This window comes from Micrasema longulum, unplaced genomic scaffold, assembly GCF_059751315.1.
Source record: "Micrasema longulum isolate JH-2025_06_02 unplaced genomic scaffold, ASM5975131v1 h1tg000406l, whole genome shotgun sequence".
NCBI lineage: Eukaryota > Metazoa > Arthropoda > Insecta > Trichoptera > Brachycentridae > Micrasema > Micrasema longulum.
In genome coordinates this window covers 72,437-95,353 of record NW_028277606.1, presented here as the reverse complement: position 1 = coordinate 95,353, position 22,917 = coordinate 72,437, and the positions used below count along the sequence as shown (strand labels likewise).

Here is a 22,917-nt window from a genome sequence, read left to right as displayed (position 1 = left end):
CTATGTTTTTTAAATAGCCTTTACCGCAATTTGAAAATGTTGACCGTGATAAAAAAAATGTTAAAAATATGCTTTAAGGGCTTCCACTATTCAGATTATAAAATGATTATTATTTAAAATAATAGAGTGTTTCTTTAATTTCATAAATTTATTCTTAAAATCTAAAGATACACAATAATATGGTATATTTCACATTACTATCAGTCTTCTTTTTGTACAAGCAAATAAGTAAGAAAAGTTTGTTCCAAGAAATAAATAAAAATGCAGTACCTATATTATGCCACAGAAAAGAAGATCATTAAAAGATATGCCACATACCATTTACTATACATAAAACTGTCCATTTTTTATGTCAAAAGATGAAAATCATTAAAAGGGTGGATATGCTCGAAGGAACATCGATGATAAAATATAATTAAAGCATCGCGTGGTAATCTTTTCACTCAAAGAAATTAAATTGCAGATTTGACCAGAAAGTTACTAATCTAAAAGGTAATCGGTATAATTGCAGAAAAGAAAGAATCACTAACACTATTATAGAGAACTTTAAATCAGAGTGAAATACATAGAAACTACTTGTCGTAACATTATTTCTTTGATATTGCTTTGGCTACTAGGCATAGACCTATACACATACTCTCCATTATCAAGGAATATTTTATCGACACTTTCTAACACACATAATAAATAATTTAAAAAGTATTGTGAGTCTATAAGATAGTGAATCACATTGTTGGTAACTTATTTTATAAAGCGACTTATTTAACATAACGATATCTTATGATATTTACAAGGAAACATGCAATGGAACATAAGGAGTCCATGAAATTATATATATTACTTATGTACTCTAAACAGTTGAGCGATTAATTAATTTAAATATGGAAAATTATGTACAAATTATAGTAAATACCGATAATTATACTAATAGATCAATCAAAAATGTTAAAGTTGGTTTTAACATTGTAAATAGAATAATATAATTTAGGAGTATGGTGGCTTATTCTGTCACAATTTCATTTCGTAAGTTCCAAATGCAATATATCTAACGCAATCAAAATTGTATTTCATTCTCATTCCCTCATATGATACAAATGAATATACTAAATGAATTAGTTACATAATAAGGCCACAGGTGGCACAAAGGACTATCTGTAATTTTCAAAAATGTTTAGGAGAGCTGAAATAACACTAAATTTCAAGACTTTTAAAATCCACAAACTAAAATATTTTATTGTTACTTTTCAATAATTAATTACTGTTTTAAATGATGCGGTTTTTTTTCTTATACGTTTTTACTGAAATATTTTTTTAAATTGTTGAAAATTAAAAAAAAATCATAAAAATACAGATGGTCCTTTCTGCCACCTGACTACCAAATTATTATATATATTTGTGTATTCTATTTTCAGCTAGTATTGTTTTAACACACTGAATCAGCAAGTTTTACATTCTCCGCCAACAGATTCACACTTGGATAGAAAATCTTATTTTAAACCAACAATGCCAAAAGTTATTACCTAAGTAAATGAGTACATATCTGCTATTTTTAATCTAAGGTTTAGTACAAAATACATGTCAGGGTAACAGATTTCTTAATGTTTAAAAATTAACAATTTACTTACTACAAATTCAAAGGTTGAGATATTTCTGTGGCTTGGATTTAAAAGGGCCAATGTTCTAAATCGACAAGAAGTTTTTTTTTTGCCATTTTGAAGCGTTATACTGAACTGTTAGACATGTTTGATAACGAATATTACCACATGTGCAAGTGTACATGAAATAGTTAAACATCTACAAAATGTTGGCAAGAAAAAAATGAAATCTGACATTGGCTCATTTAGACCCAAGACAGATATTATGGATTATGGGTAAGAGTAAAAATTTATATTGTAATTATTTTACATAATGCCACTACAATGGTGACGAGACTGCAAATTTATGAAAATGCTGTTAAAGATATAAATAAATGCCTTTATATGTACGTGTACAAACACTTTAGGCCACTAGATGGCAGTTATGGATTGTTCTAATAATATTAATGTTTGTCATGTAAATTTTAAATACAACCCAATTGGTAACACTGACAAAAATGAAATAAATTCTTAGGTTATAAATTTTTACATTCACGTATAATATCCAAATGGCTTTTAAGGTGGGTATAAAATATTCCGCAATCATAAATTTCCAGAGTGTCCATTAGTCCGTCGCACATTAGATTTTCTGTCAAGTTGTGAAGCGAGCGTCGGAGGAACTAGCCATAGATTATCACAGTGCCTCATCAAGGCTTCAGTAACACGACAATTGTTCGCTGCCATTTGAAGCTGGCACTCCAAACCATCAGTCGGTCTTATTACCAAGCTGAAATCATCATAAACCAATATTGAAAGAAGTCTAATAAAAATCATTCTGAAGCTTTAGACTTATCTTGCCTTATATAATAATAATAAGGGAATGATGGATTAATTTTTAATTTGAATGGATGGATGGAATTATTAATAATAAGGTACATGAAAAATGCATCATTTCATGCCCGCTTCATAGTCGGAGCTAATGGATTAAAAAAGCAATACATATCTACGAGTATAATAAAATTGAAAAAAAGCATTTGTGCTGTAAAATACAATAAAAGAAAAAATAATTATGATACCTGTATTTCTATCTGTTATTTTTTTTTTAATTGTTCATTGTTGTACATGAAAAAATATTTTTTAAAATCTAAATATATACTTGTGCTATGGCACTAAGAGCTTAATTTGTTCATAGCTATAAAAATAATTAACATACAGAACATTAGCAGAATATTGTTTTTTTAAACATAAACATGAAAATTACCTATGAGGGAATAATGTTGGTGCAATAATCATAGCCACATTATGTGCTGTCATCTTGTTGGACGTTTGGCATCGACTTATTTGATTCATGAGTACAAGTAATTCCAGTAGTGTGGCTCTGTGTTCAAAGGACATCAGGAGTACTAAAAGGTTCAATGCTCTTCCTTGTGCTGGACCATCCAATGCTAAAATATGCATGTTATTATTATTATTATGGATAGCTTCTATAACGCCAGTTTTGTAATGTAATGCCTCAAGGGCGGCTTTAATGTAAATAACATAAATAAATATCTTTTTTTTCGAATTTGTAATTGAAGTAAAACAATTTACTTTGTTATCACGTGCTACGGATTTATTCAAATGATTTAGAGAACAAGTTAGGAAGATATAAAAAAGTTTTTTTTTTTTAAATGAAAAAAGAAATATTTGCGTTCCTATGATTTACCCAAATATTTAATTTTTAGGGCCATTTTCAATGAGTAATAAATAATTTACTATTAGAAAATGGAAATAAAGTTGGAGTAGAGTTGGGATTTGAACTACAGAATTGTTTTCTACTCTTCATAGGCTTTCTTTCTTGTAAATAAAATATCAAAATGGAAATTGGATTTTTGCTGTACACATTCAGTATATGCATACATATTTTTGTTTTAGTTAATTTGAATGAAATGAGATGTTGTCTTAATTGGAATATGATGTGAAATATTTGTCATAGAAAGTCTTTTTTAATATTTTTTAGTAGTTAAATGACATGAAAATGGATTAATTAAAAATTACCATGGGTTTGATAAAACAGCTGCACTAATTCAGTCGTTAAAATGGGTTGAGGAAGTTCTCTAAGGAATCTCTTGAGAGTGGCCGCAACATCATGTGAACCAGCTGCAGCTATGGCTTCTTCTACCACTTGTGGCTCAGTATAAAAATTACGCTCTATTTCATTACAGAGGATTTCAACCTGGAATATATAAGTTGGCAGAAAAAGCGATATAATATTTTGTATATCTGTAATACAATGTGCAGTACCTGGCAGTAAAGAAAGTACAAAGACTGCCGACTTTGTAGAGCGTCGTTTCTGTCGTATGAGTTTGATATGAATGACAAAGGCGAGGCTCTACAAAGCCAACTAGGCCGGCAGTCTCTTAAGCCTGATGTCCTTTATTTGATGCCGGCTACTGTACATATTAGCTCAGTTTATAGATAAAATGGATTTTATTTTTCAATTCGGTGATTTTATCTAAACACAGAAATATTGATTAATTTTTACAATCTGAAAGTAGCATTAAAAAAAAGTATATTGTATCAAAAATTTTCATAGGAAAATGATATTCGTAGTTTTATCAGTTCAACTGATTTCTTTTTTCTATTTGTTAGAGAATGTTAAAATTGGATCTGTGTTATAAAAAAGGATTATTTACCTTATGTTTATTTCCTGCAACTCTCAAAATACCTTCTTCATAAACTCTGTTGGTAAGTGCATCTAATAGCAGTCGGTAAATTCTAGGAACAACTGTTCCCGCTTCTCCTGCCATTAAATGGTCCTTCCTAACCAAGGTCAGTAATGATACACCGAATACATTATTTTCTAAAAAAAAAAACAGTAAGATAAGTACACAGTGAATACAAGACACATGGTTGACTTTAAAAAATAAGTAGCATTAAATTAAGAAAGTTGAGTTTGATATTTGGGTAAATTACCTTCTTTTCGCTTCTTCTTATAAGGTTTTCTCTTTTGGAATGGTAAGTTATGCCTATCATATAAAGCAGTTAGATCAAGCCATAAAAGTGGCATGAGTTTGCGAAGATGTGTTTCAGAGAGTTCCTCAATATTAACACCAAGTCCATCTTCAGGCCACATCTATAGATAGTGAAAATATTTATTAATATCAGTTGAACAGTAATTTGTAAAGAGGTTCTTTAAAGAAGTGTAAAAGATATATTATATTTACCTCGTCCACCACAAAATTGTCCGTGTCTTTCTTAAATTTCTGTTCGAAACTTAGTACTTCTTGCGACGATGCTCTACAGAGATTACTCTTATCATTTGCAAATCTTTCCGATGCAACGCTATGAGCTCGAGTAATTGAAGAATGAGACTGTTTTCGCCTATAAATATAAGAATGTGTGTTAAGGTATGTTGCTTTAGTATTGAAATTTAAGGGCATAATACAAAAACCATTTTCATTTTCATCATCATTCCCTTTCAAACCTAATGGTGCATAGGGCACTGTATTGGTATACAAATCGCAGCGTATCTTGATCATTTTTGTTACATGAAGGTTTTTAGGTGCCAGTCTGGACTCTGGAGTCTATGAAGTATTCTAGTGCCAAAACACCTTTTCAAATAAATATTTCATGCCAGTTGGCAAATTACACATGAGGCTGACAAATTTTAATTTTAGTAATTAGATATACAAAAAGAACAATGAGTTTTTCAAGATTAAAAATACACCTACCTATAAGGTTGACTTTCTTGCATTAAAATTGCTGTAGGTATTCTATCCCTGCCCAATCTTGGCCCTTGGAAAGTTCCAAATCTTTGGTAACCCAAAAGTTCAATTCCCTCTGAAAAAAATAGGTGCAAAAATAAGCATTTTCACTAAAAAGCACAATACATTAAATTAAAATCTTCTTTGCTTAAATCCCTTTGCGTCATGGCTTTTCGATTATGCAAAATAAGAATAATTAATAAACAAAATAATTATATCTACAACAAATGTTATTTAGTAAGCAGTTTCATAAAAATAAATATTCATTATTAAATACTAGACTATTCAGGGTGACTACATCCCTAAATATGTCTAGATAACGTTAAAAAAGGGACAAATAGTCCACCTATTAAAAATAAGAAACAAAGTCAAATGGCAGATTGAGTCTGATTTTTCATTTTGAATAATTAAAAAATAAACTGAAAATTCAGGTATACCTAAACAATTGTAAATATAAGTTACCAGTATTAGATGCTACATCAGCCCAGTGCAGTTCTGATGGCTTGAACAATTCATGATGGTGTGCGCGAATATAGTGTTCTGGTGGAGAGTGACCCACTCCTTCCCTTCGAGGGGGGCTGATGGAAGGGAGGGCGAGAGAACTATCAGTGAAGGAAGTCGGGGGAGCAGATGGCGTTCTGTACAGACTCTGCTTTGGAATAGGATAATTATCTCTGAAAATAACAAATACTCGAATTTAGTAAATCTTAGAAACTTCCGTAACATTGAAACGATTTTTTTAAAAGTTTGTCCAGTACTGTAATTATTATTTTTTTAATCATGCATATAATAATAACAAAAATAATTTTTATTCCAGTTCGATTGGGCGAGTAGTGCCCAGTCTGCCATATAATCTTTATAATGTATAAATCAGAAAAAACAAGATAATACATAACAATAGCGTAAACAGTTAAAAACAATATAAAACAAATCAAATATTTAAGAGAAAACCAAAAAGAATTTAAAGATAGTATGACTAAAAATAGAGGATAAAAAAAATGTTATGTTTTTTTGGGGGTGCGTGACAGTTTCTCATAAGCTCCTGACATCACTGTGACCTGTGTAGGTTTTAAATTATGATATTTAATGCTTCTTTTTAGTGATGTCAGGAACTTATAAAAAAAACTGAACTGCATCCCCGAACAATCGTATCTTTATGCATAATTTGAAAAATAAATCATTACAGTGCCTATTCGACAGACTGTTTTAGAAAAAAAATACTTATTATTCTGCCTTAATTTTTTTTCATAATTTAACTAACATGTTTCCCTTCAGCAATAAATTATTATTTCGGTCATTAGACCGGAATAATATATTTTAATTAAGTAATTTTATTAATATGAGGTTTATTTTTAATTAGAAATTATATGAGAAAATCCACATTGTTTTGCATGCCACTATTTTTGCTGCAAAACTGATTCCTACAATTAAAATAAGAGAAATGCCTTAAAATTAAATTTAAGTAGCACTATTATTATTGATACAAAGAACCAGACACTTGCTTACAAGGAAGGGGAGAAAAATATGCTCATAGTAATTTAAAAATGTGTATATTCCCGTCTTCTTTCAGTAAATAACGGGGCGCTAGATCTTTCGCTAGGTAGTATATTTATTAGTGATTTACAGAGATGAAAGCAATGTTATCGATCACGGCATGTCGTCGCTTTAGTTTGTTTTTATGTAACAGATCAAAACACAAATCTGCAGAAATAGAGCTTTTAAGTTTTTTTAACATAGTAGGCACAAATAATGACGACAGCTTAAGACAAAATTCGTTTAAAAAACCCCTACAACAATAATAAAAAATATTAAAAAATCATTTGAATTTTATAAATAAAGGCATTCTCAGACTCCTGTGCACTTCACTCAATTTCGTTAAAAATGGTCGGTTGGACAAAAAAGAAAAGTGACGATGTGTCAAAATACAAATAAATAATGTTAAAATTATGGTCATCCATGAAGAACACACGTATTTTGGTAGTAATTATATATTTTTTATAAGTTTTCACTTTTAGAACATTAACAACCTTTGTGTATAATACACGCAACAATCAAATGCGGTGCCCTATATATCATTGGGTATTAGAATAAAGTATGTGTTGATAAATAAATATTGAGTATATTTCCAGAATATATTGGGTACATCATGGTCACCCCAGAGCCCGGTGCAAAGTTATAATATTGCATATTGTACCATACTAAATAGACGTAAAATTAGCTGTCACTTTTAATTTGAATTTAGATAATAAGAAAAATACAGATGGCGCTAATGAATTTCGGAAGAGAATCATATTATACTATCGTATTATATTCGTAAGTTTATAAGTTTCTAAAGCTAAAAGATACGGAAGAACAAACGTAGGAAGAGTAGTGAATATTACGGAGTGTGTAAAATGACAAATTAAATCATCAGCCAATTTGTATAATCCCTGAACTTGCATATTTCTTTCTCAACGAATTTTATATAGATAAAGTGATACGAAAAAAATCCTTACATTATAGGCGCAGGGTCAGCCCATTCAGTGGGGGGACTTGCTGATCCTCCACTTGGTAGAGAGTCAAGAGAGTCAGGGGTGGCACTTCGCGAACGGGGCTCACTGCCACTAGAGTTCTGGAAGAATATAATACAGTTGGTTATATACATTTTTTTTTATGAAACGCCATGGACAATTTTTTTATAATAATTTGCTAAGCTTCTTAGATGCTTGTCAGGAGGTGAGAAAGAAAGGATATGGAAGGAAGTTATGAAAAACACACCACAACACCTAGACCAATTAAGAAAAAAAATCTTGGATTTCCTTCTTGTAACTGGGGGGAATCGAACCCGCGACCGCGACGCCAATTTCACAGTTGGTCGTCTTTTAAACCGCGCCACGGTGCGGTGGGGCGCCTGTAAAAGCGGCGTTTAAAGAAAAATAAGACCATTTTTTAACACAGAAATAGCGGTTATTTTACAGAACACGGTAGAAAGTACACTATTTAAAATATATTTATTTCCAGACTGCTTAATGCTTAGTGCGGTTCCCGGGAAGATTGACATAAAATTTTATTCGAAAAAAAATTACACTGCAACATATTTCCATAATCCCTGGACTGGCACCTCAAGCGTAAGACTGGTGATCTTGACTGTAACAAATAATGACCGAGATACGCGGCGATTGGAGTACCGATGCTCGGGTGCGACAAAAGGAAACAGTGTATTTGATTTAAGCGTCAGCTTAATTAATACACAATTGAAATAAGAACCAGAGCATTTTAAAAATTTATTTGACGTTTCTACAATAGCCGGAAAACTTTTAATCAATGAAATTTTAACTGCCGATTTTACGATTAGGTAACATATCCATATACATTCGATAGATACGCTAAAAGTGTTATAAATAATTTAAAAAATTATTAAAAATAATATAAACATAACAGATGAGGAAATTTTGATGTTTAAACGTAGGCAGAATGGTGAATGTTAAATAGTGCGTAAATTGGCCTCTTAAAACAGCCAATGGCAGGTCATAAACCCCGTAAATGCTTAGATGTCCATAATCCTTACTCAAAAATGTTTACCCTCTTTGTTGCAATAAATTTTCAACTCCCTAGCGAGTGAAATCCAGCCTTGTCTGCAAATATGCTCAAAATATTTTTGATAAAAAAATACCATAGAAAACGTACCAATTCACGATATTTTATTTCTTGTGGTAATTTTCCACGGGTTAAAACCATTTTATTGCAAAAAATCAACACTTGTTTCTTGTACACAGATATGTAAAATATTGAAAAAAACGATAATTTTATGTTTACTCTCGGAATGTTCGTTACTGATTGACAAGGCGCAGTACGGCTACTTAAAGCCATGTCACTTTATAGCGATTGACTGACCGTAGACCGAAGTGTTTTTCGACGAAAATGACTTTTTAATTACTCCGTTTCTGAGGAGCGATAAGTCGTAAGTGCCCGCCCTTTGAATGTCGATACAAAATATTACTCCAAAACATCAAGAAAATGAAAGTCGGCATATCAAATTTTTGTACATCTTATAATATACTAATCCGAGAAATGGATATGACCTTTTAGGAATTTTTCGTAGGTAAGGGTAGGTATATAAACAGGTAAGAATGATCCAAAAGTCAGAAAAATATCGTTTTTTTTGTTCCGTAATCCGGGGTGAATGGGAACTGGTTGCAGTGTTATAAGTGCCATAAATAAATCCTTGAACTGAACATATTTTTAAATGCCTTTTTTGAGTCTACGATTCCCCTATATATTATTTAACAAAATAAGATTTAGAGATAACAATATTAAATTGATAAAATATTGAACTTTGTCCCTATTTACTATACAATGTCAATGAGGTGAATAGGGACCGGTAGTGGAGTGTATGGAGACAGAGTACACTAAAAAATATACAATTGTTTTGTAGAGGAAAAACAAAGCTTTTTTTACTAGATTAGTAAACTAAAAAATCTAATAATCTCATCCCTTTTACTGGGTCAAACATAAAAAGGCGAAAATGCCTTGCAAAAGAAAATAGAAAACGTATTCAGTTTTTGTTTAAATAAGGGCACAAACCACAAATACTTGATCTTTGCAAACCACGCAGAAACACTTGTCTTGATTTTTAGAATGACTTTTTTTCAAGGATTGATCGATTAGTTTATTCCATCGTGATTTAAAATGTTGCAGAATGGAACACGAGAATCCTTTAAATTATTGAAATAATCATTTATACTTTCTGAAGTAACCGAAAAACAAAATTTGGCTAAATCTTTGAGGAAAAATAAATCGAAAATCCAAGAAGCAACTAGGATATCTAGAATGTATTTAAAAAATATACATATAACCCCCAGTTTTTAGTCATTTAAAAATCCGGAAATCGAGTGAAGACGGAGTTCATTAATTTCATTCTCATTGTTGGCCACCAGCGTTGTCTTCTGCGAATCTTATATTGGCCCAGTTTTGATGCGACACTTTCCTAAATATTTTTTCTTCAGTTACATAATTGGGTTGTGGTTCCGTGACTAGCGTTGCGGACGCACGGATCAGAGGTCCGAGGTTCGAACCCCACTCTACCCGAACTTGATTTGATTTAATGTTTACCTCATGGTCTCTAAAGACGTCCCTGATGTCAGGGCGGCGCGCGCGCTGCTTGCGGAGGGTCCTGTTGAGGTCCTTGACGCGGCGGCGGGCGGCGGCGGCCTGCGCGCGCGGCAGGCGGCGTAGGGCGCTAGCTACTTCCGCTTCGGGGACCTCCCGCCCCGCCAGGAATGGAAGTGCTAGCTGGCTGAGACCTGCTGATACCAGCCAATCGGCCTCCTGCTCGCCCTCTGGAATTAATCAAAATATTAAATTATGACGGCATAGTGACACATTTTCTTAAAAAACATAGAAACCCCAATTTTTGTATTTTTATATAGAGGCTAGTCATCTTTACTTTGTTTTTAAAAACACATGCACGGATAAAAACAAGCCCCTTTTTTTAACGTACATTTTTTTACGTATTACACTAAAAAATATTTTTTATAACGTTTTGGATGCGACATTTTTTGATTAACTTTAATTTTAAAAAGGCATAAAAACATGCTAGCTACGAAGCCAACTTTGTAAATAAAATAAACAAATAAATACAGTCAATAAATATAAAAGCCTCACGAGCGATTATTTGTTTTTATTTATTTATTTGGATAACCAACAGCTATAATTATCTCATATTTATATAACAAAACAAATAACAAATAAGCCAATTACAGGCCATTTTAAATCATGTTAGATAATAATCAACTTGATTTACGTTCGTTGAGATAAATCCTTCATCAATTGCACTCATTGATGGATAGGCCACTGAAAAATAAATTACTGCTTACATCTATCTATTGTCAAATACACGGAGGCAGGTGATTGATGATTAAGAGGAGCATATTATTAAATAACATTTTATTTTATTTATTTATTTAGTTTAACATACTAAAATAATTAAGGTACATTTATTACAGTTTAAATACATATAATGCGTAAGTATAATATTACGTTTTTTAATGCTGTTCTTCTCCAACAGAGACAAGTTCTAGTGCTCGGAAGGGACTGATACTGAATTATAATGAATACGACTATAATTGTAGCAGTTACATGCTTGGGAAAAAATGCGATTGTAATAATTAAAGTTTATATGATAAAAATGTTTAGTTATGGTTAAAAATACAGTAGTTTTTTTTCCATGTTCTTTTAATTATTATTTTTCCTGGAATGAGGAAGTTCAGTGTTATAGGATTTTGGATATAAAAATATTTTCTTAAAAGTGATAAAACTTAGAGCATTTAATTTTACGGTAAAGTTTCTCAAAAATGTACGAAAAAAAATAATAAAAATGAATTGAATAAAACTGAACTACGTCGAAAGTTCTTGCTAATCAACCGATGATAGTGTTGGGATAGATTTACGGTTTACGGAAAGCCAACCCGCGAATCAGCAGAACTCACCGAAGAGAACTTAAGACGTCACAGGCGGAGTAATTTCAAAATTACAAAACTTTGAAAAATGATCTGATATACGATATTTAATAAAATTATGGCTTAGTTTGGTAGTCTGTCAACAAATAAGAAAAATACCACTGAACTATGCCATTTTTTGTAAAACACTTTGGTATTTTGAAATTGTTTGAAAGTCTTCATGGTGTGCTAGTGATAAATTTTGTTGTATTGTTTTCATTGATCGACTAAATAATCGTCTTTTATCTGCATATTTATATTGTCTACGTTAGGAACATGGAATAATGAATATAGTATTTTTGTTAAGAATGCTTATATTAATAAAAATAAATAAATATGTAGATAGACAAACAATCAGTAAAACACTGTTTTAGCCACTTTTATTATTTTTATCAGTGACCAGGTTAAGCAGCAGTGCATAATCGATATTATAATACACCGACACGCGTTTCTTCTATTTATTTTTTAAATGTTTAGCATTTTAATCGTCAATTTAACATAACGTTTTGGATAAAAAAGATTGACTTTTATTGTTTTAGCTCATAAAAGTCTCCCGCGAGTTTATTTTCAGTAAAAGTACGATTCTGAATGTGGATAAATATGACGTGTCTTGTATGTATAGATCGATTAACAAGTTCCGGCGCGTTTGCACAACTCACGCAAACGCATTAAAATTCTACAACTGTCGATTTTAAAACGATTGAATTAAATGAGCTACCTTTAAAAGAAATCCTCGTTGGATTAGAGAGTTGTGCATATGAAAAAAAAAACAATCGGTTATGCAAATGTAATAAATGTATTAATTTACTTTTACACGAATACATTTTTTATTTAAGATTTTGTGTTCATCATGATAAAAATAATACAGTGTAATTAAAGTGCATACCACAAGTCTTATTTTAATATTAGTTTGTTTTAAGTTTATAAATAATGGTGCGTATACATTTTCTCCAGTGTAACTTGCGCTATTCATTTTAATTACACTGTATTATAACGAATTAAAAATATTAAATAAAAAATATACTTGTTTAAACATAAATAAATATGTAATTTTTTGACTGTTTTTTTTTCTTAATATACATAACCTTCTAATCCGAAAGATTTTTTTTTGATACGGTTCATATATGATTAAGATTTAATTTTAAGGTTTTTTAAAATCAACATTCCGTACATTGAAAATGAGTGTGTATATATAATAAGACATTATATTATATTTATAAGCCAGTGATTTTATTCATGCCTTTACCCAAGGCATTTACCCATGCCTTGCATACATATTATTATAATATCAGGTTGTGGTCCCATGGCAAGTGTTGCGGACTCACGGATCAGAGGTCCGAGATTCGAACCCCACTCTACCCCAACTTGATTCCCACCATTTTCTGATAGTGAGTTATTTACAACTCGTTGAAAATGACGCCAAAAATCGAAATATTTGTGGTAAATAATAAAAACGCAAATGTTTCATTTTATAAAAAAAAATAGATATAAATTTTTACTTTTAAGGATCGCAGTGAAATTCAGACGAACGTAGAAACAACCTGTGTTTATTAATTTACCATATCATTAGCAAGAAACAAAGCAATAGTTGTCTCTTTCACGCTTATAAGTGCGCCTGAGTTCGAGGGAGACAGAGATCATGATCAAAATGCGTGGGCCGTGCGATGTCATACCATGGGCTTATTCACAAATACTGTACACGCACAATGTGTAAATGCATCGCTAGCGCCTGCTTTCCCTAACAGATCGGTAGATAACCATAATATTAATATTTACCGGTACAAAGATACGGTCAGAATCGCAGGGCAGGTTTGATAGATTACGAAAACCACTCTGGGAGGTAATTCGAAGGCAATCAACTTAGAGATTGAATATAAAATCATTATATTTAACACACTCGTACATTCCTGCAAGGGAAGTGGCTGCTTCCTGATTTGTAAATTGGATTGGATGGAAACGCGATTTCTTGTAACTTGTAAAAACTCACTCTCTTCACAAATAAAATCTACTGAGTATATATTTAATTACGTAAAGTTACTAAAATGTCTGAACCTTTATTTTTACAAAAGTAAATCTACACTGCCACTGCATCAATGAGAAATGAGACAGTACCCGCGTAAAGTGAATACAGAAGATGTAAACAAAAAAAAATAGACGCACATTATACAAATATTGTTTGAAAAACCATATGTACAGAAATGGAGATCATTTTTGGGAAGGAACTATGGATGTACGCGAGGGAAGCGATTTGCTGATGAATGTCGATAAATCGAATGTGATGGTTTTCGTAAGAAATGAAAGTATGACTTAATATGAAATCACTGTGAACGGGGTTATACTGAAACAGGGAGAGGAGTTAGTGTATCTGGAAGTCTGTTTACTGGGGATGGAATAACTGAAAAATATATTGAATTGAGGGTGAGTGCCAGGAACAGAATGAACCGTGCACTTAAATCGACCTCGGGAAATAAATGTCTGTCGCAAGACGCAAAATAAGCAGTTCATAATGGAGTCCTGGTGATGACCCTGATGTATGGGAGCGAAGTATGGACTTGGAAAAACAGGGATGAAAGTAGGCCAAATGCTGTTAAAATGCGATCTCTCAGGGGAATATGTGGTAAAACTTTGTACGATAAGATGCACAAATGTCTAGGTCCGTACATTATTTGAGGCTGAAATAAGCATTATCGACAAAATCAAGAAAGGAGCTCTGCGTTGGTTTGGATATGTAGAGCGAATGGATAGCGAAAGACATGGTATAACTAAATCAAAAAAATATTTGAAGATAGACACGTCAAAAGTCGGAATAATCAGCGAGCGTGCATGATGAATGTAGAGAAAGCTAGATCTGTATGCAAAGACAGAGTGATATGGCGTACTATCCTCTCTGACTACCATTACGGGGAAACGGCGTGATGGTTTGTTGTTGAACTATGGAATTCTAGGCAGAATGGTAAATGTTACACAGTGTGTAAATGGCCACTTAAACCGGCCAGTGACGAGCCCTGTTAATACCTAGACTTCCATATTACTATCTCAAAAATGTTATCCATCTCTGTTGTAACATGTAGTAAGTGTTTCTAATCAACGAATTTTTCATATTTTTTATTCGACCTACGTATTATGAACTCGTATGTACATAATAATAGGTAACATTTTTTGAACATGTACCAGTTGTTAAAATCAACGACAAAATAAAACAGTTGCTAAAAAAAGGGTGTAGATTATAATGTATTATGTAAATACGATATTGAAGTGTGATCTGAATGTTTGTAGCATTATTATAAAGGCTGTATGTAGGTAGTATGATAAAAATGATGTGTATGATAAAAAGTAAGGAAATCGGTCATTCGACGTCATTAAATATTTGCTAAAAAATACTCAGATAATAAATATTTACAACTAAACTATTCTTCCTAAAAAAACATTTAAAAAAATAATTCCATAAAAAAAGGTATATGAATGAAATTATTTAAACTACATATTTTATTTTTTAAACGGTTGTTGAAGGCATAATTTAACCCAGAATTTAAGAAAAATACCCCATAATTTGTGTGATTTAAAATGCTCGTATTTATGTTTGGAAACTATTTTTTTTCTTAAAAATCAATTTATTGTGTTTAAATCATTAGAACAAATTTCAAGGGGCGTAATCTACCGGTCAAAAAGTAATTTTAATTACTTTTTTCAAATCTGAAATTACTTATAAAATGATTGTTTTTACGTTATGCATTTAATTCATATTTTTAAATGTGTGATTTTGATAGAATGATATTATATTCTGTAAACTTACGTAATTTTTTATTTATAGAGAAAAGAGAAAGGGGACTGATGAAGTTATTTTTGATAAATGTAATAACACGCTATTTTGATTAAATAATACGGATAACAAAAATGGTCAAATATTAAAGTTATGTAGCAAAAATATATTTACTGAAAGGTCCGCCGAAGCATGATAGTATCATTTCAGTTAACATGACCACAAGACACAATACACAAGAGTAGTAATTAGCTTTAAACCGATACTTAAATTTCACATTTATTTTTCACATGGTATTTTGTTTCTTTTCACTATTTTTTCACATAGTATTTTGTATAACATACGAGTACTATCACAATCAGTAAACACTGAGTCCGGCCCTTTATCTCACACTAACTCGAAAGGTGGGAGACAAATGGGGAAAATAAATTGGCGATCTCTTCCCGACTTTACCAGAGACGCACTCGGGTGGGCAAAAACAAAAGGCTTTGATTGGTCACAAGCAAGGCGGGGCGGGGCGTAGCTATATATTATGTGCCATAAAAATGTTATTATATAAAAGGTACATACGACCTACAACCATTAATGTTTTCTTTTTTTTTTTAAATTCTCCTGTAATGTTTTTTTTCAATATGTGCGAGTAGGTATGTAATAACTAATAACTAAAAAATAACATTTGTTTTTCTAAACATAGATGTTAATATACTTACCAAAAAGGAAGTAACTACGTACCAAAAAATTCTAATTGAAATGTAAGTAATTTATATAAATATTTTTTATGAATTACTAAAAAAAGAATGATATCAAATTCAATTGCTCATTCAAAAACGTACACACGCAGGGATTTAAAATATCTACAAAAAATCCATCTCACCTTTTACGAAATAAGTATAAGTGTAAATAAAATAAGTTAGAACAGGATCTTAACAAAATTTAAAAACATGACAAAAATACAATATGTGAAGATGGACTTGTCGAAACGATGTATGAATGTAGAGGAAGCACGATCAGCATACGGTGGAGAGGCGTTCTATCATTTCTGCCCACCTCCACGGAAAACGCCGTCGTGCGGTTTGTTTTTGAAAAAAGAAGAATTTCAAAATGTAAATATTTTCCTATTTATTTTAATGTCTGAAAAAATTACGTTAGCATTTGCAAAAGACTTGAATTTGTTCTCCCTTTTTAGATTGAACATTAAAATATTTTATTAATTTAGGGATGGATTCCAGTCTAGTGTTTGTGTCGTGGACTTCGGATCAAAATTTTGAGGTTCGAATCTACTCTACCGCAACTGCTTTTTTTTAACGAGTTTATTTTTTCCAACTAACTGAAAACGGCCCTCAATTTTAGAATCGGAAATCGGTATTCATTGGCTAAATTGTCTTATTTGTAACAGTTAAAAGTCTTACACGCGGTTAAATAGGCCAACATAAAAGTAAGCATAACATTACGAATCGTTCTTTGGATTAACAAGTGTATTGTGGATACTCATGACAACATTTCCATGGCTGATCCCATTTTCTAAGAACATATTACAACTGGAACAATGTAAACGACTTATTGGGAATTTCCAATCCTATTGGGCTAATGAAGGGTTACTCGAACATTGTAAAGATGGTCGGAAATGAAACAATGTAAGAAAATACCCTTTAATTGCTTTCCTTAACAGAAATATAACATTACTAATCTAAATTTAAACACAATATACAGGTAAGCAGGTACAATATAATAAAGTTGATTATTTTATTATGCGGTTAAAAGGTGAGTCATGTGTATTTTTATAAGGGTTTTTCAATACATGTATAATTATTGTTCTGTATAATTTTTATACCTACTGCGTGAAGCCAATGGACATAAGGCACCCATTATGAACAAATTAATATTTACACTGATTAAATACACACGAATCCATTTTTTCCACGACGATTGATCCATACTATAGTAAAGTCTTAATTAGGTTTTTTTTTAATGTTTATATAATAACATGTTTTAAAACTATTTGACTTCATACATCTAAATCACTACAGCTGATCCGACATTCGACTGAGTTCGAGAGAATATCTCTCACTGAACTTGTTTAAAAGTAACCTAACTTCAGATAAAGAGAACACGCGGGCAAATTGGTTCCACTTCAATTTGTTAGAAATAGTCTCATATAATATTTTTGCGACCATTACATAGGTACTACCGCTATGTGCTGAGAAGTCTGGCAGTCAACTAAGAAACGAACCGTGGGACTTAAATATAGAATTTTATTTTATTTTTGGATATAACTGATGCGCGTAAATAAAAATAATATTCTTAGGTGTCACGAAAATAAAGTTCGGGAGCAGTAAAATATTAAAGTTTGTTAAATAAACAAATGGTTTACCTAACAAAGTAAACAATAAATGTGTTTTACAAACATGTATTCTTTTAACATATGTTGTTCAGTTTCGATGTACAAAAAAGTTTTACCTTTTATCACTTTAATAAATTAGTTATACTAACTTGTATATTCAATTATTGTCACTGAAATAAACAAAATTTTATTTGGTAACGAATTGTAATATCTCGGTATTATGTAGGCATGTGGATTTAAAAGTAACACACAATAGGCCACAGCCGATTATTCCACCAGATCCTCACACTTTAGTTAGAGTAGTAAGAAGGAACATACCTTTTTCAATAAGTTGTAACAATAAGTAATGCGAAAAAATAAGCAACTCCCATTTTAAATAATAAAAAAAACACAACAAGATTCATAGAAACAAACTATTTAAAATGGTAAAAAATCATAAAAAAATGTTTACGTATTTCTATTTTAGAATGTGTAGGTTTTAATAAGTTTTAGCAGAATAAATTAAAATAATTTAAAGAAGAACCGAGGGGCCGAATCCTAAATGCGAGAAGCTCCCCTCCCAAATGGCCGGAAAGGGAAAAGTCTATTTATATTCGTATGCATCGGCCAAGTTTGGTTAGAGTACACATTGGAGATCTCATACTAGTACGCGACAGTAATCTTCAATCCGCGGAAATAAGCTTTGTTTTCCTACACACCCAGATTCTTCAAGCAATGAGTAACAACAGTAATAAGGAAAATTACCTGACTCAAAGTCCTATATTTAACAGAAATTATAAACACGAATGCCCCAAATTTAAAGTACAGGAAAATAACTCTTACGAACATACCTACTAATTAATGGGAAATTATAAAGCACATCTCAATTCAAGTCAATGAATGTATAAGGTCAACATTATCTGTTTTAAAGACGAGTTTCTTATTTTCTAACAATACTTAGGTAGTCTGGACAAGCTGCTTCATTCAATTGCGCGGAATTTAACACTAAACAGGTTTTACGAGAAGTTAGATGAGAGGTAGATGTTCACGATACTTGTTCTAGTGTAAGATGGTTTACTAAGTATTGACTGCTGACTAGATTAAAGAACAGGTTGCAAAATGAAGGAATCCGTAAAGTCAAACATCGCGCTTAACTTATGAAAAGCGTGACGAAACGCGACTCTTCGATAAAACACCTTTCGATTATCATTACGCGGGTGTATAAATAAAAAATAAAAAATCAATTTTAATTTTTTATTTATTTTACTTTTTGTACATAATGTAAATTGTACATTGGCGGGCTTATTGCCAAATAGCAATTTCTCCCAACCAACCAAAAATACGTATCGAAGAAAGTATAAACGGTATTTATTGAAAGGTAATAAAAAAGAGTAAATTATAGACACAAGTATTTACGAGTATGTGCTTACGTACTTAATACAGAAAGGTAAAAATAAAGCAGCTAATACTGAGCGAGGAAGTACAATTAATTGCAAAATAGGGTCAGTTTAATATAATCAATAAACTATTTAAGGTATATTAATCTTCAGATGTTGCCCTTGATATGTATAGCGACGCATTAGCATTAGGCATTGAAGAGTTATAACGATTCTATAAAATGAAATACAGTTTTTTTTTCATGTACCTAAGCTATAATTAACGTAGGTATTTATTTTACAAGGTTAACAGGAGAAATAATTGGATGACGTCGAGATTGTCAAGTTGATGTTAAAGTAGTCAATAGAGAACGATGATTGGATGAAAGCGAAAGTGAAACCAGCAGCACAGAGTACAGAGCACAGAGCACAATAGTCCGGTTCTCCGGATACTAGAGCGTTGACTTCGTCCATTGTGCAACAGGGGGCAAGTCGCGATGGGGAACAATAACGCAAGGAAAATCATTGAACCGGGACAATATCAAGTACAAGAGATTCCCACGCGAGACAAGCTCACATTTACATAGCGAGGAAATTATCGCATGGGTCAAAAGCATTCTAGCAGACATCTGTAACTCAATTCACGTGTCAGATTCTCGCGACATTGCAGACGAATTCCCACACAAAGCCATTTAGGCTAAATAAAAAACGATGTTTAATTGCATTCGATGAATGTCGTACACTTAATTAAGCGCTTAAATTTACGGAAGTTAGTTGACAGGAGTTTGTGGTGTAGTGGAGCACTAAATTATCAATCACGACAACATTTAGGACAAGGATGAAATTTCTAATTAAGAGTTGCACTTAGCATGCAATGACGCGCATACTTTTAAACCCAAATCGATTACAAAATACTGGCAAAGATTGAATAGGCTTATTTTTTTTGCACACCTGTTGCGAAACGTTGGGAATTTCACAATAATGCCGAATTATAGAAGTGCAGAATGGAGAGCAAAGAGGACACGACATTTCCTAAGTAAATTAATTCCAAGTGTTGTGTTTTCGTAACACGTCGAAGATAATACGATTTGTTTAATGCAACTCAATCGATTTGTGTGTTTGGTGATGTTTCACGTGAATCGGTTTTTAGGTACTTCTAAATGTTTAAAAAAAATTACCTTCATAATGCTGTGGTTCATCGTAGAAGGTGGTGGCCAAGTCCCGATACTCCGCCCAATAGTCGGCCAGGTCAGGAGCGACTTCAGGATAAGCTAGGGTAGCCGCCATCTCAGAAGATTCTGAAACAAAGATGTTAGAAAGTTATTTCTTCGTAATTCAGTCAGCAAATATATGTTTTGTAGGTTATTAGATATTTTTATCATTTTCCTAATAAAAGACAGGCGTTCCTAGCCCTGAAAGTAGTGAGATTTTGATCATGTTAGTTAATTATCCTCTATAAGTGTTGTATGCACGATTTAATTGCACCAATTTTAGTGTTAAATACTTATTGAGTAATAAACGTTCTTACATGCATTATCATTGTGGATCGAGGCATGTGTATAATTATAAATGGATAACACTGTACCCAATTACTAGCAATTTCGTTGTTTAACAAATAAACACTCTGAACATAATGGGTTTTTATGCATGAATTAAAAAATATATATATATATATACTCTAAAAGCGTTTGGAAAGAGCCATTAAATGTTATCTTTGACTAGGAGTAGGTGCAAGGTGTCCAGCGGCAGATTTTTGATTTAAATAATGTTCGATTGGGAAGTGCGGGAGAGACGCGGAGGGTGTTTTGATATCGTAAGCGTAGCGGATTTGTCAGGCCCTATGGGCGTTGGACAGCAGAGCAGCGTGCTTACGCTATTGAGATAAATAATAGCTTTTTGCCCATTACCGCAAGGCGTAACTTTAGTGCTCGCTTCAACATACACCGCATTCGAAATACACCGTCGACTAAATTAAATGAGAACTGGGTAGCACGGTTTAGAGCTTCAGCTTCAGCAATAAACCAACCGGGGCCTGGTCCAAGACCGACGGTATCAACTGAAGAAAACGTGCAACGCGTCAGTGATTCTGTACTCAAAAATCCGCGACTTTCGATCCGCAAACGCTCTACGGTTTTGGGTATCCCGAGGACGACTTTGCAAACCATTCCAAAGAAGAAATTAAAGTCCACCCCTGCTACGTTCGAATCGTGCAGAAGTTACAAGATAATTATTATGAATCAAGAAAATCGAATGCCGAACAGATGTTGGAGAGAATTTCGACTGATTATCGAATGGGGAACATACATATTCTTTAGCGATGAAGCACATTTTCATTTTGACGGTTATGTCAATAAACAAAACTATCGCTTCTGGGGTCCAGACAATCCGAGAGAAATGCATGAGATGCCGCTGCACAGATAAAAAAAAACCACTTTTTGGTGTGCCGTTTCAGCGAGATGCATTATATGACCTTACTTTTTTAAAACTTGCGAGGCGCAGCCGTGACCGAAAACGTATATGTCAAATAAATATTTCTATCGTCGAAATAAGTTACAGATAACTCATGTTGCAATTGGTTTTTATTGTATTTATGTATTTAATAAGTGCGAAAAAGCTTAAACGTTTAAAGCATGAAAAATAGTAAAAATTATATTATTTTGTAATAAATTTACTACGAGTCACTAGAAAAAAACCGCATTCCTACGAACCGTCCGGGTCTTAGTAATAACTGTTTTTCTAACATTTTTCAGATTAAAAAAAAAAAAAACTGAAAATACAGTATATTTTTCATCGGAATACATAAAAAATATTTCCATATTAACACAAAACATACACAGAAATTAAAAATAAATAAATTTGGTTAACTTTAATAGTTTTTTAACAAATAAAACATAAACTGAACTTCCTCATTCATAATAAACTTTAATTGAAACTAAAAAAAATCAATTGTTTGGGATTCTGAACAATCAAATGTGTAAAAAAGTAACTTTTCGCTCTGCCAAGTTGACTTCATGTTGATATATTATACTCGTATATACATTTCTTAAATACAGAAATAATACATTGATTTGGGTATCCTGCACAGGCCAAGCCTTTATGGCAAGACATTATATTTTAAATAAATTACAGTATAACTCCAATTATCCGAACTCCAATTATTCGTACTCCTACTATCCGAATTGCTGATTGTCCGAATCGCTTTCGACATTTCAGATAAAAAAATAGACGGAAACGAACTGCGATTCGCAAAATAAAGATTTGACTGCCCGAAAGCGGGTGATGACAGTCAAACAGCTTACATTGACCGAGATTTTCAGCAAGCAATGACTTTCATATACAGTACGGTACGTACATACCGTACTAATGTAAAGCACTTTTAACTACGCTTAGCATGTAAAAGTGTTGCCTTTTCATTTAATTAATTAAACGTTCATTCTTCATTTTCAACATACATTCAGTATTTAATTAAAATAGACATTTTTTCGAAAAAAAAAACTAATTATCCGAATTTTTATTATTAGATAGGGGTTCCGGTCCCAGTTGATTCGGATTATTGGAGTTCTGCGGCAGCCGTATTTTTTAAATTTAATCTATGTGATAACGTGAATAATTGTAATGAGGAACTTCAGCCCTACGGAAAATTGGATACAAAAAATGTTTTCTTG

At 32.2% G+C, this 22,917-nt stretch overlaps 1 protein-coding gene across 1 annotated transcript in view; it reads right to left on the bottom strand.

Annotated features, from left to right (window-relative positions):
- Window positions 1–129: 129 nt before the first annotated feature.
- Window positions 130–22,917, bottom strand: part of LOC148281793 (rho GTPase-activating protein conundrum-like) — a 56,085-nt gene continuing 33,297 nt past the window's right edge. Inside the window, exons 2-12 of the mRNA XM_088226062.1 lie at window positions 20,431–20,550; window positions 10,412–10,638; window positions 7,816–7,931; window positions 5,783–5,994; window positions 5,288–5,396; window positions 4,781–4,937; window positions 4,530–4,689; window positions 4,250–4,416; window positions 3,612–3,789; window positions 2,836–3,019; window positions 130–2,361 (exon numbers count right to left, since the gene is read on the bottom strand). Of these exons, the coding sequence (XP_088082188.1) occupies window positions 2,178–2,361; window positions 2,836–3,019; window positions 3,612–3,789; window positions 4,250–4,416; window positions 4,530–4,689; window positions 4,781–4,937; window positions 5,288–5,396; window positions 5,783–5,994; window positions 7,816–7,931; window positions 10,412–10,638; window positions 20,431–20,539 (1,803 nt within the window). The 5' untranslated portion in view covers window positions 20,540–20,550 and the 3' untranslated portion in view covers window positions 130–2,177. The remainder of the gene's footprint in view (window positions 2,362–2,835; window positions 3,020–3,611; window positions 3,790–4,249; window positions 4,417–4,529; window positions 4,690–4,780; window positions 4,938–5,287; window positions 5,397–5,782; window positions 5,995–7,815; window positions 7,932–10,411; window positions 10,639–20,430; window positions 20,551–22,917) is intronic.